The sequence below is a fragment of the Podarcis melisellensis genome (assembly GCF_964234715.1).
Source record: "Podarcis melisellensis genome assembly, chromosome: 15".
NCBI classification, from domain to species: domain Eukaryota; kingdom Metazoa; phylum Chordata; class Lepidosauria; order Squamata; family Lacertidae; genus Podarcis; species Podarcis melisellensis.
Genome location: NC_138532.1, coordinates 32,919,449 through 32,941,133, shown reverse-complemented (window position 1 = coordinate 32,941,133; position 21,685 = coordinate 32,919,449). Strand labels below are relative to the sequence as shown.

Below are 21,685 nucleotides of genomic sequence, written 5' to 3'. Positions count from 1 at the left end.
TCTGGGCTGAACGATGGGGGTGGAGACGCTCCTTCAGGTATACAGGACCGAGGCCGTTTAGGGCTTTAAAGGTCAGCACCAACACTTTGAATTGTGCTCGGAAACGTACTGGGAGTCAATGCAGATCTCTCAGAACCGGTGTTATATGGTCCCGGCGGCCACTCCCAGTCACCAGTCTAGCTGCTGCATTCTGGATTAATTGCAGTTTCCGAGTCACCTTCAAAGGTAGCCCCACATAGAGCGTGTTGCAGTAGTCCAAGCGGGAGATAACTAGAGCATGCACCACTCTGGCAAGACAGTCTGCGGGCAGGTAGGGTCTTAGCCTGCGTATCAGGTGGAGCTGGTAGACAGCTGCCCTGGACACAGAATTAACCTGTGCCTCCATAGACAGCTGTGAGTCCAAAATGACTCCCAGGCTGTGCACCTGGTCCTCCAGGGGCACAGTTACCCCATTCAGGACCAGGGAATTCCCCACACCCGCCCACCCTCTGTCCCCCCAAAACAGTACTACTGTCTTGTCAGGATTCAACCTCAATCTGTTAGCCGCCATCCATCCTCCAACCGCCTCCAGGCACTCACACAGGACCTTCACCACCTTCACTGGTTCTGATTTAAAGGAGAGGGAGAGGTAGAGCTGGGTGTCATCTGCATACTGATGAACACCCAGCCCAAACCCCCTGATGATCTCTCCCAGTGGCTTCATATAGATATTAAAAAGCATGGGGGAGAGGATGGAACCCTGAGGCACCCCACAAGTGAGAACACAGGGGTCTGAACACTCACCCCCCACCACCACTTTCTGGACATGGCCCAGGAGAAAGGAGCGGAACCACCGTATAACAGTGCCCACAGCTCCCAGCCCCTCTAGATGGTCCAGAAGGATGTTATGGTTGATGGTGTCAAAGGCCGCTGAGAGATCCAGCAGAACTAGGAAACAGCTCTCACCTTTGTCCCTAGCCCGCTGGAGATCATCAACCAGCACGACCAAGGCAGTTTCAGTCCCATGGTAAGGCCTGAATCCCGATTGGAAGGGATCCAAATGGTCCGCATCCTCCAGGTGTGCCTGGAGTTGTTTGGCAACCACCCGCTCAATCACCGTGCCCAAGAATGGTAAATTTGAGACTGGGCGATAGTTGGCCAAATTGGCTGGGTCTAAAGATGTTTTTTTAAGAAGCGGTTTAATGACCGCCTCTTTCAGTGGGTCTGGGAAGGCTCCCTCACAGAGGGAAGCATTCACCACCCCGCAGAGCCCATCGCCCAGCCCTTCCCGGCTCGCTTTTATCAGCCAGGATGGGCAAGGATCAAGGAGACAGGTGGTCAGTTTCACTTGTCCAAGCAGCCTGTCCACATCCTCGGAGGTAACAATTGGAATTGATCCCATGTAACAGGACTAGACAGAACTCTAGCACTCTCCCACCCTGGCCCTGCTCCCACAGTGGAGTCTACCTCTTTCTGAATCTGAGCGACTTTATCTGCAAAAAACTTTGCAAAAGCATTGCAGGAGGCCCCGGTGGTGCAGGTGGTTCCGATAGATTGCGAACCACCTGAAAAAGTCTCCTGCTGCTGTTTTCTGCAGACGCAACGGAGGCGGTGAAGAAGGCCCTCTTCGCCATCGCCATTGCCACTTGGTAGGCACAAAGCCAAGGAACTGGGTAAGCCGGCATGTATGAAAGGACAGATTGGTAAGCATATGGCAGTGTGGGTGAGGTTAGAGTGCTGGGCTAGGACCTGGGTTGCCAGGGTTCAAATCTCCACTCAGCCACGGCACTCGCTGGGCGATCTTGGGCCAGCCACCGTCTTTCAGCCTAACATACCTCACTGGGTTGAAATGGACTGAAATTGGAGTGGGGTTGGGGCAGAGAACCATGTATGACACTTTGAGCTCCTTGGAGGAAAAGTGGGATATAAATGTATTATTAATCATCATAAACCAAAGCCAGGATCAGATTGGCAGAGCTCATGGTCACTCTTGCCCTGGCTCTAGCCATTTTTGAGATTAAAATGGTGGGCAGTTGGGGCCTCTGGGGAGCTGGCTGGCACTGCCCTTTGCTTTGCAGCATGTGCCAATTGGCAACATTGCCCTCGATTGCCTGCCTGCCAGCCAGGGAAGGAAGAGAGAAAGGGAGGAGACAGCAGAAATCACAGCTAAGTTTATTAAATTACTAAGTAACAACATGTGCAGTGCTTCACATACATTTTCTCGTAATCTTTACAGAAATGCAGCAAGTATTGATATGTCTACTTCGGAGGTAGGCGTGTTGAGGTTTTGCCCCCAGGTCACCTGGTGAGTTCTTGGCAGAGGTACAATTTTGCACCTTATAGCTCAGGATTCATAGATGCTTCGCTACACCAGTTTTCAATTTATGCTCAAGGGATGTCAGGTTGCAGACTTGGCCCGGAGCTCTGTAGATCTGGTGTCAGTAAGGGTTGACAGCACTGATGCTAGATGGACCAATGGTCCTAACATGGTGTAAGGTAACTCATTATAGCCATTTTACAGATGGGTACAGTTGGCAATGCAGCCTGTCCGTGCTGAGTCTCCCACTTGCTCAATAACCTGTACTGCAGGTTATTCCAGAGGTAGCTAATGCGGTGTCCTTCAGATGCTGTGGACCACACTGTCTACCCCAGGCTTATTTTCAAGTCCCGGTGTTTACGGCAAATGTAAGACATTGTGTCCAATCTCTAAGCCACTGGGGTAAATAAATTGTATGCTAATCTTTTGGTAAGTCAGGATAAACATTCCCAACTAATGATTTTTTTTGGGGGGGGGAGCAGACAGGAGCTGAGGAGGGTCTGGTTCAGAATGAATCAGATGGGGGTGGTGGGGAACTAGGCGCTGTGAGTGTGACTGGGCACAGAATGGCAGAGAGGCCAAAGCACTGCAGGTCGAAACAGAAGTGCCAAAGACACTTGAAAAGCTTTTGACAATGTACCTCACCAAAGACTCCTAAGCAAGCTTAGCAGTTAAGGAGTAAGAAGAGAGGTTCTCTTGTGGATCAGAGGCTCATTTAAGTTGCAGGAAGCAAAAAGTAGGAATAAATGGACAGTTCTCTGAATAGAGAGATGTAGAAGCAGACCCCCCCCCAAAGGATTGGTATTTTAACTTGTTCATAAACGATCTAGAGTTAGGAGTTAAGTGTTGAGGTGGCCAAGTCTGCTGATAATACTAGATTGTTCAGGGTCATTTTTAAAAACAGATTTTGTAAGAGTTCCAAAAGGAACTCTCCAAACTTTGTGAATGGATGGTAAAATGGAAAATGCAATTCAATGTAAACAAGTACTAAAATAATTGATGCATGTCAGGGCAATAATTTCACAAATATAGCCATGGAGTCTGTACTGGTGGTGATAATTGTGCCTCATCTGTCATTGCAAGTTCAGACCCCAAGAGCATGTAAGGTGAGAAAGATGGGCATAGCTGCAGGCGTGATGGAAATTACCTTTCTTTTCCATGCGTTTCATGTCCATCAACTTCTCCACGTTGTTGGGGTCGTTGAGCCATAGCTGCATGCGAACAAACGGCTCCCGGCCCTTCAAGCTCAGCTTGTGCCAGGGCTTGGGACGTGCCAGCAGATCTGAGACTGAACCTTGTGTCAGCCCCAGGATTGTCTCCCCAAACAGACGCTGACCTGCAAAGAAGCCAAACATCAAGTTGTATTTGTGCCATGGAGAAGACAATGCAATAGGAGAAGGCAACACAGACACACACATACATGAAAGCAAAAGGGGCCCAATGTCATTAAGGAACAGAACACCATGTCAGTTAAGCCGTTTGGGCTTGTCCTGAAAAAAGAAGTGGCACAGGACCACCTCTAGGGAGGTGCAGGCAGTTTGTAGGGGGAATCCACAACTCCTTCAACCCACCGAAAGCTGTTCTACAATTTTAAAAAACCCCAACTGCACCATGTCACTTTGAAGGTGGGAGCTGGCCACATTTTATATTCTACATAGAATCCCTGGAATTTACTGAGCCAGCACATCAGGGTGTAGCCTGCAATGAGCGTCCTGCCCTGGTGTGCTTGTTTTCTACATTAAGGGAGTGCTCTGACTCCCATGTCATGATACAGAGAGAGAAAGAATAATTTGTTTTTGTCAGAGCCTCCAGTTTTGACTCATTTCAGACTGATTCAGTTCTTGAACACATAAAATAAAAGTCAGAGGATCCAATGACTTCACCACCAAACTTGGTGATGCCTGAAATCCTTTCTGATAATCTTCTCCGTATTGTTCCAATTTTGGTAGATGTGCTGCCGAAGCGAGCATGCCTGAAATCCTTTCTGCCCTTAGGATTCTCAGTCTGGGTGCATCTGAACTTCTGCCCACTGATTGAACACCTGACACTCCTGAGAATAATGGGCTAGTATGCAGATAACATGTACAGGCCTAATTTTTACTTAATGCTAAGCCAAACTATAGCTTAGTGAGATCGAGCAAGCATGTAGTTACTCTACGGAGAGCTAAGCTGTAGTTTGGCTCAGTGTGTGTGAACGCAAGCTCATGGTTTGCCTTGATCTGAACAGCTATGGGCTGCAAACAAGGTGTGCTAGTGGCTTGTTTGGGGAAGGCAGACCACAGGCCTGAGTTCACATACAATGCCAGGCCAAACCATGGCAGTGCAGCAACAAGAGACCTGGGGGATGAGTGAAGCAGCTGCAGTTTTCTTCTTGTTCCTTCTCACTAAGACAGTTTGGTTTAGTGTTTTGTATGAACCAAGACAATATTATTTTTGGTATTATTATTTGTCACTTATATAGTGCTCTTCAGGGTAGCTCAGTTGGTACAGCATGAAACGCTTAATCTTGGGGTTGTGGGTTCGAGTCCCATGTTGGGCAGAAGATTCCTGTATTGCAGGGGGTTGGACTAGATGACCCTTGTGGTACCTCCAGATCTACAATTCTATGATTCTATGTACGTGGTACTTTTTAAGCAACCTTATTTACATGAATGCACGTCTTCTCCCCATGCTTTCCCCATCTGCATCCCTACTTAGCTATGGAAGTCTGATAATGACATTTCTTTTTTCTGCTCAAGCATCTCCATGATTGCATATGCAAAAGTGTGTCAGGGTCATGACAAAGGGTACCAAAATCCATACCTGGGGTGCTTAAAAATTTTGTGAGCAGCTCTGAGGACTCCTATCAAAAAGTAGGATAGAAATCCACTCAGTGGCCAGGCTCCAAATATTTAGACCTTGCCTGGGCAAGTGAGAGGTTTAATACTGCCTGCCAATTGGAGGGGCTGATGTTATTTCTTTCTACACCTGAACTATGAGGCCTGAGCTGTGGCAGTCCCCATAAATTCTAAATAGCTACGACACAGCCTCATGGGCATGAGCTTCCTGCTTCAAACTCCAGGGTATTGGAAGAAAATGTTATCCAAAAGAGCTACATCCAAACAAAACTTCTAAGGCCATAAGCAGATGTAAAAGAACAACCAAATTTTCACGAGTTTCTAATTAATCTGGGTGGTCTTGGCTTCCCCTTCAATGCTTTCTAAGCTACCAGGTTTCGGTTTTCAGCTGGGAAAATTAAAGGATTGATTCCCCTGGCTGGGAACACTTCCCACTGTTTAAGGTGAGGACCCTACAAGGGAGATAATGGAAACAGGGAGCAGAAGCAGATTGAAACGATTTCCGACCCGTGTTTCCATCACTGGCTCCTGCCACTCAGAGAACAGCAGATGCTCAAACTGTACTGCAGCTGGACTCCATAACAGCTCCATTCCATTAAGCTAATCGAAACCATTCAATCAATGACCCTAGTGATGCTCACCTTGGAGCCTTCCAAAGAATCTGCTAATAATTTCTCCTGCAAGTGTTTTTAAACTCTTAGTGCAGGTGGACTTCTGCTACTGGCCATGTGGAATTTAGTATGTATCTTCCTTCCACCCTTCTGAGTAATACCCCTCCCCACCTTCTCACTATATAGAAGGGTCTGGAAACTTCTGTTTCAGTGTATCTGAAGAAGTGTGCATGCACACGAAAGCTCATACCAAGAACTAACTTAGTTGGTCTTTAAGGTGCTACTGGAAGGAATTTTTTTTGTTTTGACTATGGCAGACCAACACGGCTACCTATCTGTTCCTTTAGGAAAGATTCCTAGCGAACAATTCTCCCTTATAACCCTGCTTTAAGCTCAAGGCTTAGCTCCAATGCCTGGGAACAATGGCAACCCCCCCTGCCCTTTTGGCAACATGCTAATTATAAAGGCTCTTCATTTCATAATTACTGGGATGCTGCCATCTACCGTTGTCGGTGATCCCAGGCAAGAGTCTCGAAAGCGGGCAGAGATTACAAGGCACAGCAGACATAGAAGGACCTCCTCTTCAATTGCCCATCCCATCCCATAGATGTAATTTGTGCAGCAATATTTTTTACATGAGGAAAAAACACAGTGATATTTCCACTTGGAATATGTACCCCAGGCTGGCTGTTTCAGCAACCTATGCCTTATTGACCACAAGACTTGCTTTTCAAACCCAATAGTAACTACAAATAGCTCTTTAGCTGAATCAGACCAAAGGCCTATCCAGCCTGTCACCCTGTTTCCTACAGTGACCTTGGAGAAGCCCATAAGCAGGGCACAAAGGCAATAGTCTTCTCCTGCTACTGTTCTGTGGCAACCAATATTCAGTGGTGCTCTGCCTCTGAAATTTAACCACCATAGTCAACTGCTGTAAATTGGCCTAACAGGAAGTTGGCACATATTGCTAGACCACTGGTCCACCTCTCATCATCCCCTGCACTGATTGACAGCAGCTGTCTTTGGGGTTTTAGACAGGAGTCTTCCCTGGCTCTACCTGGAGATGTTTCTGTATGGATGGTCTTTTCCCTTATCCATCCATGAGTTGGTCTAATCTACACACAACATTTTTTCCATGAAGCTGATTATAAAATGTCCCAAACAAATAAGCCCCTTTCAAAGTTATCTGAGACAGACATCATCGCTGCACCAGCGAGATCCAAGATATAATTATGTGCTGTGTGAAGAATTTTAGACTGTCCTGAATCTCCTGCCAAGCAATTTCACCAAGTGATCTCCAGTGTCTATTCTTGAGACCACATTCACATACAAAGATAAACCTATTATGATGTGCATAAGCCACAATGGTCTTAAGACCACAATATCCTACCCCCTCACATGCTGCCAGGATGACAACTTTGGAAGCTCTAAGTTTACTAGACCAGGGCTTTCCATTTCCATTTCATTTGAACTGGGGGATCATGGTTCAACCCTAACTATGGCCAGTTTCAGCTTAAAAAAAAAATTGGTGTAGTATAAACACCGACAACTGGGACGCACTGAAGAACAGCCTTGACCAAAGGTGGGCTTTGAAGACTCTCGAACTCAGGACAAAAGGGAGAAACGTGCTAAGAGGAAGGCATGCTTAGCAAACCCTCACCGTGATCAACTCCCACCCGGAAACCTATGTCCCCACTGTGGAAGGATGTGTGGATCCAGAATTGGCCTCCACAGTCACTTATGGACTCACTGTTAAAATCGTGTTTACGGAAGACAGTTTTACTCGGCTACGAATGATCACCAAAGAAGAAAGAAGAAGAAAAAAACTGACTTCAAAGCATGGGACTTGCTTCTTTAAATTAGTCATAGCAAGTGCAATGTATGATCTACAGTCTCAATGAAGGTTCACAAAAACTGAAAAGAAAAGCTTCTGAAGTCCATCCCAACCATGGAAGAGGAAGAAGCAAAGGACCCTGAGGCTGGCTGCAGCTTCTGCACGTCACAATAAGCCATAGTTTATGGTGCAAATGCAGTCTATATTGGTATTTACCAGCACATCTCCGTTGCTTAGAGATGTGGCTATATGTATATGTTATAATTCTGCGGAACTGCTGAAAGTAACATCATCTTCTTGAATATCTTAAGCTCTCATTCAAAAGGGGGCAAAGTCTACAAATATATAGTTAAAAGTGTGTGGGCAAAACCTGCTGAAAACTCAGAAGCTGACTTGGTGGATATAAGAACTTTGTGGCCAGAGTGCCTCTTTCAATGAATAGCTAAGTGAGAATAGTGCAGAATAAATTACACAAAATTTAAGTGAAATTGGGCAAAATGTGTTCAATTTGTGTAATTTAGACAGGCCGATCGCTTGTCTTTTCTCGATGCAGAGTTTGGTAACTCAACCCAGGAAACAGAGCAAACTCAGCCCCTATATGCAGTAGTTAATCAGAATGTGACCTTGTGGCTGCTTAACAATACAAGGCAAGAATGACCACACGAGACCTGCTCTGCGCTGTCCGCCTCCAGTCCCTTGCCAGGCAGTTGAACGACTGAAGTTAAGACAGGGCTACTACTGTAAGAATCTAAAATTAGGGATCTCCTACATTTCAGATAATGGTTCCGGAGGCGCTGTGAATCCTGCCACCATACTTTAAAGTAGCAGCTGACCAGGAGTTTGCTGCTCCTTCCGAATATATTTTTTATATTCCTCCCTCTATCCCAGGAGTGGGGAGGATGTTGCCCTCCAGAAGTTGCAGGAGTACAGCTCCCATCCATCCCTGACACCAGAGGCCAACCATTTCTGGAGGGCCACTCAGGTTCCCCACCCCTGCTGTGTCCCTTCAAATAAGCTCTGCACCCCACAGGTACTTCTAAAAAGATACTGCTGTTTTCACTCAGTGTATCTTTTGTTGTTGTTGCTTTCTACATATTTTTGCTCTTACACCCTTGCTGTAGTCTGTCTGTCTGTCTGTCTGTCTATCTATTCATGGTTTTATGCTTTTATGGAGCAGACCTCAGCAACAGGAGCATGTTAACATAAACATAACTAATTAGAAATCATGCCAGTGAGGCATCTGAAAGGACACCTTACTTAAATATAGGAAATCCTGCTTGTGCTGATTCACACAGTACCTGCTAACTATGTCATTGCTGGCATCCGGTTAGCTTCCAGGTACAATACAACGTGATTCTGTGCCCAGAAAAGAGCTCAAATCCATGGGTAGGGAACTTGGGACTCTCCAGATGTTGCTGGAATACAACTCCTGTAAGCCCCTAGTTGGGGCTGTTGGGAGTTTGAGTTCAACCACATCTGGAGAGCTCCCCACCCCTGACTTAAATGGTCTGGTCTAGAGCAGAGGTCTTCTGCCTGTAGGAACAGATCCCTTGGCCACATTGCTGCTTGACTAGTACCACATATGGTAAACAGTGGATCCCATATTGGAATTTTAGTTTAAAAATTAATACATGTTTGGGCTAAAGGTCATTCCCTGGTCTACTGGTAGGGAGTATCTTATTTTACTTTATCAAAATGTACATACTACTCGATTGTATAAAACCCTCTAAGTGGGCTTAGGGATTGCCTTTTTTTGTACAAAGCTCACTGGTGAGATCCTGCTCCTGGGCTCTTGGCTTCCCGTGACTATAAGGCTGACACTCTGTCAGCCCTGTACTTAAGGTCTTCCAATGAGAGCCTGCTCCAAAATCCAACTTACGGGGAAGCTAACTTCACCAGGAAGAGGCCCTCCTAATACTTAAGATTTTTAAAATAAATAAGTGTATTTATTTGCTGCCATCTCACAGAACATCAGGGCAGTGTACAGCAACTGGAAAAAAAACCCTCTAAAAGTGGAACGGACTCCCTCTGGAAGTTGCGGACTCTTCTTCCTAGGAGGTTTTTAAGCAGAGGCCATCCGTCATGGATGCTTAATTGATATTCCTGCACTGCAGGGGGTCGGAGCGGATTACCCTGGGGCTTCCTTCCAGCTTTACAATACTCTGATTCCATGAAAAGCAATTTTTATTTTATTTCACAACACTGATATACCGCTTGGCTCTAAAAGCCCTGATGCCCTGGAATTCCCTTCCAAGAGGAGTTGGCTAAACCTGTAGCCTTTCAGATGCTGCTGGCCTACAAACTCTCATCAGCTCAGCCAGCCTGACAACTGGGAGGGCTGCAGGTTAGCCACCCCTGCCATGCAGCCTCCTCCGTGCTGTCTTTCAGGAAACGTTTTAAAAATTTGGAAAGTCGGATTCTGCCTTGCTACTGCTATGATATACTGTGATGTGCTGTTCTGTTCAACTGTACAATTATGTGGTTTGATCTTTTTTAGCGTTGCATATAATTTCCACAATGTTGTTAAGGTGCGAGTGTTTGTGTGGAGTTTTAGAAATGTAGACAGAATGGGTTGGATCTAGAGGACATGGGTCTGCCGCAGGATTAGCAGAAGCCAGTTTTTCCCCCACCCCATCTCCTCCTAATCACAGCCTTGCTTACTAAGCCAGGTGATCACAGTGGTCTTAAACTAGAAAAAGAAAACAAAGGAGAGCCGCTAGCGACCTTGGCTGAGACAGATACAGACAACCAGGGGCCCCAAAACAGAGGTGCTTCCGCCCTTAGCTAATCTAGAGATTTAGGCAAACAGAGGGCAAAAAGGAAACATTGAAATATTGTTCCACACCTAATGCAAGGTTTGGGGTACATTTCTTGCCTCTTCTGCTGCGTTTTAGGCTTGTCAGCCACGCTGTAGAAAAACAAAAATCATGGAGGGGGGAAAAAGATTTATGTAAAGTGACATCAGAACAATAGTTAATAAAAGCACTTTTAAAAATGTTCCTCCTGCAGCCCAAGAGGACACAGAATCAGGGACCCTGGTTTTCTGCACACTCTGAAACACGCTGAGAATTTGGCTTCCGGTGTAGAATCCAGAGGAGCCAACCTACTCTGGAGAAGCCCCGGTTTAATTTTTATTTTATTTTTAAAAGTGAGCAAGCTTCTAGCTCTCAAGGATAGGGGGGGAAAAACTGAAAAAAATGTATTAATCTGTTAAAGTTCCTGAAACTAGAAGGGGTCTGGGTGGGTGGAAGGGGGGAAGGGATGATTTTACAGCTCCCTGCTCCTAACTGCAGCCCACCAATTCACCCAGAGTACCCAAGCACCTCCTTCCCCTTTACAGACTTTGTCGCTGTACTAGTTTGCAATTTGGAGTACATCTTCTAGAGCAGGTGGCAGTGCCTTAAATTGCTAAGGACCCACCTTAGATTTTGCTGAGTTTGCATCCATAATCTGTGCACCCACAGTCAATTGTTTCTACCTGCACAATTGATTCTGCTCATAGTAAACCTGCTGCTTTTGGCTTTTCTGGTTGCAGAATGACTTACAGTAAACCAGCGTCCCTGCATATATAGCATGCAACGACAATGCATCCAAAACCCTACAGGCCCTCGTCTGCATCACCCTTTCAGACTGGCAGGATGTGACTTCACCCCAACAGAATGGGAAACCCATCATTTTAAGTTTGAGCAGTTTAAGCTACAGGTCCTGGCATGACTGGAGTACAGTCCCACAATTTTTAATAGCATTGAGTAGATAGCACATTTTAATCTAAGATGGCAGTCAAGTTATTCTGCAATTGGCTAAGAACTGGGAAGCCAATACTGTATTACGGAAGGCTGCCATTTGGAAACAGTAGAAGCTAAGCTTCTGAAAGGGTCATATTATCTAAGAGAGAGAAAGGATACCTAAAGGGTAGCCGCATTTCTACATCAAGAACTGTACATTTTCTGATGACATGTACTCAATGGACCCAATTTACACCTGCTTTTGGTACCATCAGAGCAACTATGCTACGTTATCAGAATTTCTGTAACCAATACAGCTTGGTTGTGTAAAGATGGGTAGATAAACATTATACACAATTTCTGCAGTTTTAGAAAAATGTATTTTTTCAGCATATCCATAGCTATTAATATCAAATTAGTTTCTGTACTCCCCCAGTCTTGGGAGTAATAAGAAACTGATCAAAGACAATCTGCCTCTGTCCCACTCTACATGAATAAAATTCCCTGACATCTTAATTTTACAAAGTTACCAGTTTTCCCCCTTCACCGTGACATAACCAGTACAGAGGGATGCCTACAAATATGAGATCTCATTGTAAGGAATGGTTGTCATGGAGTATTGGCTCTTTCGCCTTATCCCGCAAAGCAGTGTGAACTGTGATGGCGACGGCTGCCAGCCTGCAACCCAACTAACTGTAGAGCGGGTCCCCCCTCTGGGTTGGGGAAATCGAGAGCAGTGGTTCCCAATTAGCTGAGTACTGGGGACCCTCTGTTTTTCAAACCAAGTCATGGACCCCCTACTTTTGATAGCTTTATGGTAGTTTTTGTTATGTGAATGGTGCCACAGAACCCCTGGGTGGGTTACGTTCGCAGACCACCAGTGGGGAACGGCTGATCTAAAGTGTTAGGAATCCATGCCAGTCGCTTCCTGTTTCTGCCCAACAGCTTGATCTCATGCTGTTCCAGTAATGTGCGGATCACGGAATCAGCTGGGATTGCTAGGATCAGGTGGGTACTGCCATGCTATCGTCGCAGGCAAACAATCCAGCTGAGGCTGGAGTGGTCAGTACCTATGTCATCCTGGCTAACCCTCTAAATTCAGTCATCTAAGTATGATGGGATCCTGTCCCAGGGAAAGCACAATCATGCCATTTAATGTAGTGGTTGAGATGTAGCCACAACTAAAAGGAAAGATATCTGTGAGAAGGACACCAACCACATCCTTCCTGGAAATCTGCCCTGAACCACAAGCAATGAATAAACCCTCTATTACTGTGCCACAATAGGAACTACCTCTGATAATGCAAACGCCGCCACCTAATCGATGGGTATCTAAGAGAGGCCTTGCTAGAAGCAACATAGAACGCAACATGCTCCATGCTCACATGTCATAATCACCTCACATAGAGTTCTTTGCCATATGGGTGCAAATACATACCTTCTTGATTTCCACCTCCAGGAAATTCCCTTCTTCCAACAACTAAAATAGCTATCTGGTCAGTTCAGCCGTTTCAGACCTGGAACTCACTTTTCACTGACTACAGCAATGGGCCCATTTTAAATGTTTACTGTGTATGCCAAACTTTTTGCCTGTTTCTCCTACTTTCTCTTTTTTTTAAAAAAAAGAACAAGAAGTGGCATTGGTGCTAGTGGTGCAACTCATAGGAAGCTGGAGCATGACTCAGTTTTGGTCACACAAGCCACTGAAGAGCAATAATCCAAAGCATTTTTTATTTTTAAATTTTAAAGAATGATTCTGTATACTTGGGTGCTTTTGATTTGCTTTTCCCAAATCTTGGATTTAGTGTCCACAGCAACAAAGCCACTCATCATATAAAGAATGCTGAGATATGTGGCATTTGGATAATGTCATAAAGTAACAAGCAAATTTTGCAGGAACCGTATTAACTTCATTTAGTTCATGGAATAGTTTCCAATTGACTTGCTCCTGACCCAGTTACCTGAGCTGGCTTTAAAAAGGTTCCTGTTTCCAACATTACTTATAAAAAACAAAGATTTTTTTTTTAAAAAGAACTGTTCTCTTAGAACAATCAGAAGCAGTAAAAAGATATTTACCCAGGTTGTTGTCTGTGAGCACCTCTTTGACCCGCTTTGTGATGCCGTAGGTATCCAGTTCCGGTGACATAGCGACCAATTCTTGAATGCTGAGTGATGAATGGCCAGAGAGGGGCAATGGCGTTGTGGACTGGGACTCTGAAGCGGACGCCTCACTCGACTCCTGCAGCTTGCCCTCCTTACTTGTCTCTATGGCAGGACACGGCTGCTGGACCAGTTCCGTTAGGCTCTTCACAGATTCGCTGGAGCTCATGGGGGACTCGGGAGCAGGACTGCAACTGGCAGATGTCTTTGGGGTGCTTTCTGCAAATCAGCAGGGGAAACAAACAGGGGAAACCAGGGTTAGGCAAAAAACTACTTCATCAAGGTCTTCCTTCCAGACTTCTTATTGCTTATAAGAAAAGTCAACGACCTCATGTTCTCTAAGTTCACCCGTAACCCCTTCATTTCCCACTTTCAGAAATTCCTAGGCTTGCTTGCATGCAACCTGCAACCCCACAGTCTACGGCGCCATGATTTAAATACCAATTTGGAGAAGCCATCCTTGCATGTACATCAATGCAAAAAGTAAGCAAACCTACATTTCAATGCTATAAAAAGACACACGTAGCAATTAACATGCACAGCCTATCTTATTCTAAGGCAAACCACGGACTCACCCCCCAACTCTGCCTGGCTGCAGCTTTCCAAAGTTACCAGCAGAGACTGAACCTGGGACCTTTTGCATGCAAAGCATGTCCCCACCGTGTAAGTCAGCAGCCCTACATAATATACCAGGAGCCTGGCGCTCCATATTACTAGAACCCTTATTAGCTTCCGTATTATCTGAACACTAACACCTGGGTCGGACGAGTGGAACAGTCAGACTTTCATTTTCTACGAAATTCTAAACACAACCAACAATGCAAACGAAAACCTTGCACCAGTGCAAGAACGTGGCATTTCGGTCTTCATATAGTTGATGTAAGGATGCAGGGGAACCCCAAAACAATGCCACATTTCCCTTACTCCTCCTCAAGTGTATATATTCCGTTTGTCTCTGGCATTTCTGCCATTTCCCAAGTTATCCTTAGTTAAAGAGGAGGGGGTTTTTTTTTTTGTTTTTTCGTGATGAAACTAGCCAGAACTGAGCCAGAAATGGCACCTCTTATTTTTTGCTGTTCAGCTGGGCTTTGCAAATGGAAGGAACCTTCACTTCTGGGGCTTCAGCTGGCTAGGGCGGAAGACCAGCTGCCCTTAGTGTGCATGTATTTATGTGCATTTTTCTGAGGAGGGGGCTCCATGGCTTTCATCAGATTCTCAGAGGGGTCTATGACCCCAAAAAGGTTTAAAACCCCTGTCTTAGGAAGGAGAATGCCTAGGGTATGAAGGAGACCAGGGTGGGTGGGGAGAAGGGAGGGTGGGCTTTTTACTTTAAAGCAAAGGGAGATCATGCGGGTGCTGCCACCTTGTGAAATGCCTGGAAAGCAGCAGGTTTTGAGATTTTTCTGCTTCTTCCAACCTTCTTCATGCCAACAGAACTTATGCTTGCTACAACTAAGGAGCAAGCGACTCGAGAAGCAACACACAAAGGAAGGAGATTTTTATTTTATTTTTTAAAAAACCTCTTCCCACCTCCGCAGGTGATGGGCTTACTTGTCGGTGTTCCAGCTAAGGGGGATGAACAGGACTCAAGAAGCAACACAAGCTGGTTTTCAAAAGCTCCCTGTGCATCATTCCCTCCATTTCTATCTTTTTCACAGATCTTATGGCTGTTGCTCAGATGGTGACAGCAGTCACGAAATTAAAAGACGCCTGCTTCTTGGGAGAAAAGCAATGACAAACCTAGACAGCATCTTAAAAAGTAGAGACATCACCTTGCCAACAAAGGTCCGTATAGTAAAAGCTATGGTTTTCCCAGTAGTGATGTATGGAAGTGAGAGCTGGACCATAAAGAAGGCTGATCGCCGAAGAATTGATGCTTTTGAATTATGGTGCTGGAGAAGACTCTTGAGAGTCCCATGGACTGCAAAAAGATCAAACCTCTCCATTCTGAAGGAAATCAGCCCTGAGTGCTCACTGGAAGGACAGATCCTGAAGCTGAGGTTCCAATACTTTGGCCACCTCATGAGAAGAGAAGACTCCCTGGAAAAGACCCTGATGTTGGGAAAGATGGAGGGCACAAGGAGAAGGGGGCGACAGAGGACGAGATGGTTGGATGGTGTTTTTGAAGCTACCAGCATGAGTTTGATCAAACTGCGGGAGGCAGTGGAGGACAGAAGTGCCTGGCGTGCTCTGGTCCATGGGGTCACGAAGAGTCGGACACGACTAAACGACTAAACAACAACAATATAACTGTTGCTACCAGCAGTACATTAAAGTAGCCTTTAAAAAAACCCTCCGGCTTATCCCCCGCCCCCCGCAAGCCCCTGCAATCATCAGGCTGAAATTGATGGGCCTCGTGGTAGCTTTGCCTGCTTACATGACCAGCTCAAGAGGAACAGGGGGCTGGGCCAGAGAAAATGGCCGACCGGCCAGCGTAACTCAAGAAGAGAAAGGTTGTTCTGGATAAGGGAGGGGGAAACAGGGCTGCATGTGTGTGTGTGTGTTGCTAATTATGGTTTAATATGACCTGGCAACTCTCCCCCTTGGTTGCTTGCCCCAATTTTGCCTGCTTAGTGCTGATGCTGCTTTTCATCTGAGAGCCCTTGCTGTTTGACAAACCATGCATTTCTCTGCATTTCCTCTATGATGCCCTGCGTTTTCTGAAAATTGGTGTGTGTGTGTGTGTGCGCATGTGCTACTTATGACTTGATTTGATTTGACATGTGATAAGTACAGTGATAGCTGTTGCGCATTTTTATGTGGGCATACTAAGTAAAGAAGTGGATTGTACCCTCGATACTGTGATGCTTGAAGGAATATTATTATCTGAACCTGTTGGTAAAGGAACTGCCTGTTTTTTTTAATGGGATTTATTTCTGCCCTGGCAGCAGCAGCGATCCTATGCACCATGTAGCTGGCTTAAAATAAGTTACTGTTGTATTGTGGAACCAGCTTATTCAGTAATAATAGAGGTTCGTCACTGGTAAGCAAGGTGCACTCTGTACATGGTTTTGCCTTTTATTTCTGAGGCTCAAAGATACTAATTATGCTCCTCTCTGCTCAGATCTATATGAGGAAGCTGTGGATGACCAGGAGGGGTTGGTGGGGCAAATATAAACCTTTATTACTATTAACTTTGAGCAGGAACTTGAACACATTCCTGCTTACCCAGACATTGATGGTCGAAATATACTGTTCCTGGCAACCTTGAAATTGTTAGCTGCAAGGATCTGTGATTGTTTTAAACATGTTATGTATGTTTTAAAAATGTTTTAGATTTGCTTTTAAACAGGTTCTTATTTTTAATTGGATTGTTTTGCCACTTTAGTGTTTATTGCCCAGGGCTCCTTTGGCAGGAAGAGAAGTACAGAAATGTGAAAGATGAATAAAAAATAATACAGAAAAGACGGAGTTGTAAGTTGCAAAATTACCGTATTTTTTGCTCTATAAGACTCACTTTTTCCCTCCTAAAAAGTAAGGGGAAATGTGTGTGCATCTTATGGAGCGAATGCAGGCTGCACAGCTATCCCAGAAGCCAGAACAGCAAGAGGGATTGCTGCTTTCACTGCACAGCGATCCCTCTTGCTGTTCTGGCTTCTGAGATTCAGAATATATTTTTTCTTGTTTTCCTCCTCCAAAAACTAGGTGCGTCTTGTGCGTCTTATAGAGTGAAAAATACGGTAGTTATCCTGCACACCTCCGTTTGTGGCTCTGCTGCCACAATGCTAATAATTTATTTGCCACCATCAGCAGTGCTGGGAGGAGGGGTGCTTGGTGAGCGCAATATATATGGGGAGGAAGAAATGTGGGAATGACTCTCTCCCCCTGTCTCCCTCCCTCTTCATCAGAACAGTGCTTTTCCTCAGTGCAGGAAATCAGAGAAATTTGGCGTTGGGGCAGGGAGGGGCTCAGACACCCATGGGGGCTACATGGAAGTCCCCTAAGTGCTGCATACAGCCTGCAGGTTGCTCACATGTGCTGTATTACCAAAACTAAGATGAAATAACTCCCAGAATTCTTTGCTTCTGTCCCCTGCTCCACCACTCCCATCCGCTGGTATGACTCTATATTTTTATTCTTATTTCTGTTATTATTGCTGCCCAGTTTTTGACCTTAGATCAAGGTCAGGGCTAAAATGAAACTCTACGTTGCTTCTTAATGAACGATCTTTCGTCAATAAACAAAAAGAGGTGTCGATATATTAACTTCTGACAGCGTAGCAAGAAAAGTGGCGTAGGAGTTGGGATAGTAATTGCCAAAGGAATGTCTCATTAAGTAGTACAGACAAACAGTCTTGGTTTTGTTTTGGGTTTTGTTTTTGTCCCTGTATGGCAAACAAAAAAACCAGTGAGTATTAACATTTCTTTCAAGAACACAGAGCTGCCAGCACATACTGTCTGTCTCATTCTTGTGAAGAGCTTCACAAGAACTGTACTCTTCCAGAAGTGTACTCCTAATAAATCTGCACGCTGCACATTCTCCAATATTTCATGGACAGAAATGGTGTGTCCCTGTAACCACCCTATTCTCAGAGCAAAATGATCAATGCTTCACTTCATTCCAAATTACTGCAAACTCCATTTACATTTCTTTTAAAATGGACCACTACTGTTTTTTGTTTTTCTTTAAGTATTTAAATTTCACTACGAGTCTGGCTGAATGTACTGGTGGCAGAAGGGAAGCTGCCCACAGACATTTTGTGATCGTGTGTGCACTGACATGCACGGGCACTAGACTCGGCCTGCATTCTTTTCTTTCTTAAAAAATTAATCATTATTGGTTTAAAATCAACACAACAAAAGCTTGAAAATAAGAAAAAGAAACAAAAGAAGCACGATACATCTCTTACAAAAACAACAATAGAACAATACATCACAAATTCACAAAAATGTTCCATCAACTTCCAACTTCCTTGATATAGAGTTGGCCTGCATTCACCTCCCCCACCCCCCGCACTTAGAGCTATCAAATGAATGCTACTTTTGTGTGTACTAGCAGAAGTTCAAAAAACATTTCCAACATCTTCTGAAAAGACAAAATAGGGATAGGAGATAGAGAATATTGTACCTGGGATAGGTACAAGAAAACGTGGGCTGTTGGAGTAGGGGCAGAGGAGATAATTATTTCTAATCTGTGCCGGTTTCACAAAATGCTCATTCTTGCGTCTGTTCTGTTCCATTTCAGCATATATATATATATATATATATATATATATATATATATATATATATACACACACACACACACACACACACACACAGTACCGAGATTCATATTATCTTAATGCACATTCTTTTTTTAAAAAGACACTGTGAATTATGCATTTTAGAAAGACATTTTGGCCATGTTTTGAGAAGAGAGCCGTATTGCAAAATTTGAAGACGTGTGAGACTCTAAGGGCAATTATTCTCCAGCACACACAGTTGTGGGAGGTGTGGATTAGGTGAGCTTGCCTCAGAATTCAAAGAAACCGAATTTCTATGTTAGAATGTATGGCACCTCCTTCTGTGTACAATATTTCAAAAATCCAGACAGAAAAGTTGTTTAGCAACTGTTTTTTGGCAAAGGTGTTGAGCTTTTATTTTTAGTTTCCCCCAAAACTGCTGATTGTGACCGCTGCTATGCTCTGCCTTGCCAGGGTGCTTAAAATGGTTTAGGATCCATTAAGCTGGCACTGGAGAGAGAAGGGGTGTGTTAGGAAAAGGACACAAATTATTCCAAGTCCAGTTCTGGCTAGGTCTTCATTGGACAAGGAGATACAAGGGCCCACCCACTCCCTTTGCTACCATTGGCCTGACTACTTGTAGTAACAATCCTTAGAACCAGCAAAACTCCATTCCGAATGATGTTTGGGGTCCTCTTAAGAGATATTTTAAAGTGAGGAACAGGATGAGAAGCAGGACTGTGGCCTCCCTCCTAACTCTCATGTTTCCTTTTGCTTTGTCCGTCCTCTGGATAGAAATGAATGAGATCTCTAGGCAGAGGTATTACTACGCCTGCTTATTCTCAGCTGCGTGTTCTGGGCAAGTAACAAAATATACAAAACTCCAAAACAAATGTCTAAAATAGCCTCTGCTTGTCCTCAGCCAAATATTTGCTCAAATAAGAACTTCTTCCAATACTACACTTGGCTTCCTTCTTTTTCCAACACGAGTAGTACTATTTGCTTTGGGGAAAAGAAACAAGAATGTCAGAGAAGCTCCGGACGCACACATCAGGAAATTGGTACACACGCCAACTGCAGCAGTGGTAACTATGCCCTGACGTTGTTTGCTTCGCACTAAATGCTGGAGTTATAGGGACGCGGGTGGCGCTGTGGGTTAAACCACAGAGCCTAGGGCTTGTTGATCAGAAGGTCGGCGGTTCGAATCCCTGCAACGGGGTGAGCTCCTGTTGCTCGGTCCCTGCTCCTGCCAACCTAGCAGTTCGAAAGCATGTCGAGTGGAAGTAGATAAATAGGTACCGCTCCGGCAGGAAGGTAAACGGCGTTTCCGTGCGCTGCTCTGGTTCACCAGAAGCGGCTCAGTCAGGCTGGCCACATGACCCAGAAGCTGTACGCCGGCTCCCTTGGCCAGTAAAGCGAGATGAGCACCGCAACCCCAGAGTTGTCCACGACTGAATCTAATGGTCAGGGGTCCCTTTTCCTTTACCTAAATGCTGGCGTTAGAAAGGAAAAGTACAAGTTCCACGTTCCTTTTGCAAGTTCTGTGGGTATGTGACCCCAAAATGGAACCACGTGTGTCCACTTTGGAGCCACTGACCTGTGAGTGGCACCTTCCACTCCCCCCGTTCGTAGGGCTTGGCTTGTTGCGTGTTTGGCTTGTTGCTTGTTTGGCTTGCTCATTTGCATGCAACCTCAGCGGCAGGGACAATTCACGAAATTAGTATATTTAGAACTGATGACATACTGCGGCCCTTGCAGTGGTTTCACGTGTCACTCTCCCAAAGAAGGATCTGTCTGAGACGCTCTCTGTTTCATTACAATGGAGAAGACAGCCGACTGATTTTCCTAGCAACCACTAGAGGCAGATGGCTGAATCAGTCTGCTTTTTCCTGTGCTGCAAGACAGCCCTGTTCTTGGAAGGAGTAGCAGTAATCTGGGATGGGAATCTGTGGCCTTCCATATGTTGTTGGCCTCTCAACACCCATCAGTACCAGCTAACATAGCCAGCAGCTTGGGATGACGGCTGCAGTGGTTGAAATTGAGGAGGCCAGCACTAGGACTGCAAGGGCCATTGGGTTTGATTTGTTTTGTGCTTTGGGAAGAGTCTCTCTCGCCCAGCATATGAAAGCATTAATGCCTATTAAGGCTGATATTCTAGTGCATGCAATTATTACTAATCTATTGTGTTTTTAAAGGTATTTTTTCAAAATATTTTCTGAATATCTAAACTTTTTTTTTTAAAAAAAAAGATTGCTAGACAACTTTGGTGTAGAAGAAGAAGAGCAGGGTAAAAACTGTAATGAAATTACAGGGTAAAAACTGTAATGAAAGAAGGAAGGAATTTAAATACACGTGTCCATGCCAATGTGTGAAATGATCCTTAGAGAATGGGATGTGTGCAACTAATATACTACCTTGGATATTTTACAGACAGGCACACCAAAGCTTTTGATGATAAATAAAAACAAAAATAAAAAAGGACACAGGGTAGTAGAAGTTTGTCCCTGGCCTCCTTACGGAAGAAGCTCACGCTTGTGAAGTTAAACTCTTTCTGCCTAAGATCTGTCTGCCAAGGTATCCCCGTGTACTTTCTTCAGGGCAACCTTCCCTGATCATCTTGTTCCTAGGAGGTGCAAAGCCCTTTCCAAACATTATGACACTGAGTTAGATAAAGTGAGTAGCACTGTAATAAATCAAAGCTATTTAATAAAAATTACTGAATCGCTTTTTAAAAAAAGTATCAAATTGTATTTAGAAAAAGGTGTCTTGGCATTCCCATAAAGGTCCTTTTCAACTCAAGTAATTGGATTTCTTACTTCTTCTTTTTTAAAACAGCTTATGAAAGATGCAAAGGAGAAACCCCTCTTTTCCTTTAAGCCACCGCAGTCCATATGTAATGTTTAAGGCAATAAGAATGCTAGAGATCTAATTTCTTTTCTGTGCCTAGCCTCAGGTCGCTGTGCAGCTGCATCGAAAGCCCAACAAATGTTATTTTTGTATTTGAAGCAGTGAACGAATGGCAGTGTAAATTTGCCCTGATTCACCCATGCGAGGGACC

At 44.7% G+C, this 21,685-nt stretch overlaps 1 protein-coding gene across 8 annotated transcripts in view; it reads right to left on the bottom strand.

Moving 5' to 3' along the window:
- Positions 1 to 21,685, bottom strand: part of CUX1 (cut like homeobox 1) — a 266,716-nt gene that overhangs the window by 35,887 nt on the left and 209,144 nt on the right. For 4 of the 8 annotated variants that reach the window (XM_081890139.1, XM_081890135.1, XM_081890136.1 and 1 more), the window contains 3 exons: positions 13,380 to 13,682; positions 10,424 to 10,486; positions 3,444 to 3,632 (listed from right to left, as the gene is read on the bottom strand). The exons of 1 other annotated variant lie outside the window; for it this stretch is intronic. In XM_081890139.1, the coding sequence (XP_081746265.1) occupies positions 3,444 to 3,632; positions 10,424 to 10,486; positions 13,380 to 13,682 (555 nt within the window). The remainder of the gene's footprint in view (positions 1 to 3,443; positions 3,633 to 10,423; positions 10,487 to 13,379; positions 13,683 to 21,685) is intronic. 3 more of the 8 variants (XM_081890140.1, XM_081890137.1, XM_081890142.1) reach the window with 1 other exon arrangement.